Source organism: Arachis ipaensis, chromosome B08 (genome assembly GCF_000816755.2).
Source record: "Arachis ipaensis cultivar K30076 chromosome B08, Araip1.1, whole genome shotgun sequence".
Taxonomy (NCBI): Eukaryota; Viridiplantae; Streptophyta; class Magnoliopsida; order Fabales; family Fabaceae; genus Arachis; species Arachis ipaensis.
In genome coordinates, this window is record NC_029792.2 from 120,051,722 (window position 1) to 120,053,436 (window position 1,715).

The 1,715-nt window shown below is 28.7% G+C and overlaps 1 protein-coding gene across 3 annotated transcripts in view; it reads right to left on the reverse strand.

The window, feature by feature from the left end:
- Positions 734–1,715, reverse strand: part of LOC107611515 (protein tesmin/TSO1-like CXC 7) — a 6,694-nt gene continuing 5,712 nt past the window's right edge. For 2 of the 3 annotated variants that reach the window (XM_021109884.1, XM_021109882.1), the window contains exon 5: positions 770–1,359. In XM_021109884.1, the coding sequence (XP_020965543.1) occupies positions 874–1,359 (486 nt within the window). In that variant the 3' untranslated portion in view covers positions 770–873. Of the gene's footprint in view, positions 1,360–1,715 lie in introns of all 3 variants that reach the window. The other variant, XM_021109883.1, reaches the window with a different exon arrangement.

Genomic DNA, 1,715 nt, shown 5'->3' on the forward strand with positions numbered 1-1,715 from the left:
TAAATAAAAAAAATAATAAAAATTTTATAAAAAATAATATGCATAAAAGTATTGAAAAAAAATTATAAAAAAATAATAAACATAGACATAATTGGTATATAAAAAATAAATTTCAGTCCAACATAAGAAAGCGCAAAAACTAGGATTTGTAACTTTTGATAATCAGTGGGTTTCTGCATTCAAAGGATAAAAAAGTTACCAAACATAAAACTAAGACTTGGTTTAGTAAAGTTTTTTGGAGAGGTGTTTGTGCTTTTAAAAAGTACAAGCACCTCATTTTGTGTTTGATCAATTAAAAAGTCCAAGTGCTTGTGCTTGCAGCTTTTAAAAATTAGGGATGCTTTTGAAAGCACCTAACAAGGAGCTTTTTAAAGTTGGCTTGTACTTTTTAAAATTTAAAAGTCTAATATAACTTCATATGTTAACTAATTTTTAAATTTAATGCTTGTATTTATGTCTATTATAGTATTTTTAAATTTTAAAAACTATTTTATCAAATGCAATTGTTGTTGCTTATGCTTATTGAAAGCTATTTTTAATTTGATTTACCAAATATAAATGCTACAACTTTTATAAAGCCATCTTTTAAAAGTTAACTTTTATAAGTTACTTTTGAAAAGTAAAAATTTTACCAAACTAAGCCTAAGACATTCAAAAGACTCAAACGCGCTTCTCTCTTTTTCAACTCTCAATTTTTAACCAAACACACCCTCAATTTTTAACTAAAACCCAATTAAAAAAATTCAACTCTCAATAATTAACCAAGAAATAATGAACAATAGTCGTCTTGATCACATATTACTTTAAACTCATGATGTACAAATTTAAATCCACACATAATAATTAAACTCATACCCTTGTTCTAGTTTCGCATTATGGAAGGCGGTTATTATTAGGATGACTATGTGGTTGCGTGTTTGTCAGATGCTGTGCACTCTGATTCATTGTCGGTTTATACTGCTGATTACTATCCTGAATTGTTGTGTCAGTGAAGAAGCTAGGAAGGGAAGAGGGCTCACCATAGAACCAAGATGATGATGGTCCCTGCAAATCAAGATCATCAATAGTGTTGTTGTTGTTGTATTCGACTGGAGAAATCTGCCTTGGGGTAAGATGCTGAATATAATTAGGTGCAGCAACATTGTTTTGAATAATGTTTCCATAAAGATTATAGTTATAACAAACAGCAGCAGGAACATGGCTATCTTGCTGATTTGATGGCAAATTCACGTTGTTATTGTTGATTTCATTCTCGCTGTGGCTGCTCAGTGACATTTGCTGACCATGATAATAATAATCTGCCGCCTGCTCTACCTCATTAAAAATTCTATCCATATCTGATTCAGAATTCTGCATATTCTGATATACATATATAAAAATTAAATTTGATGGTAAAGCAATTTAATTAAATATAACTAGGTAATGTACTTGACAAATGTGTTGGAGAGGATAAAAGTGCGTTGAAGTTCTTTGAATGCTGTTTTTTATGTTTGGCAACCTTTTTCCTCTAAACGCAGAAGTGATTTTGCAGCTTAAAAGCATGTTTACTGGAAGAAAAACTCTTGCTTCTGCGTTCACTTCAACGTGATTTTAAATTTTCAAATTTTGTTTCAAGTTATTTCAAATATTTTAATTTTTTTTTTCAATTTTTAGTATTTTCTTTTATATTTTGATTTTTTAATAAATTTGTTATTGCAATTTTGTTATAATATCAA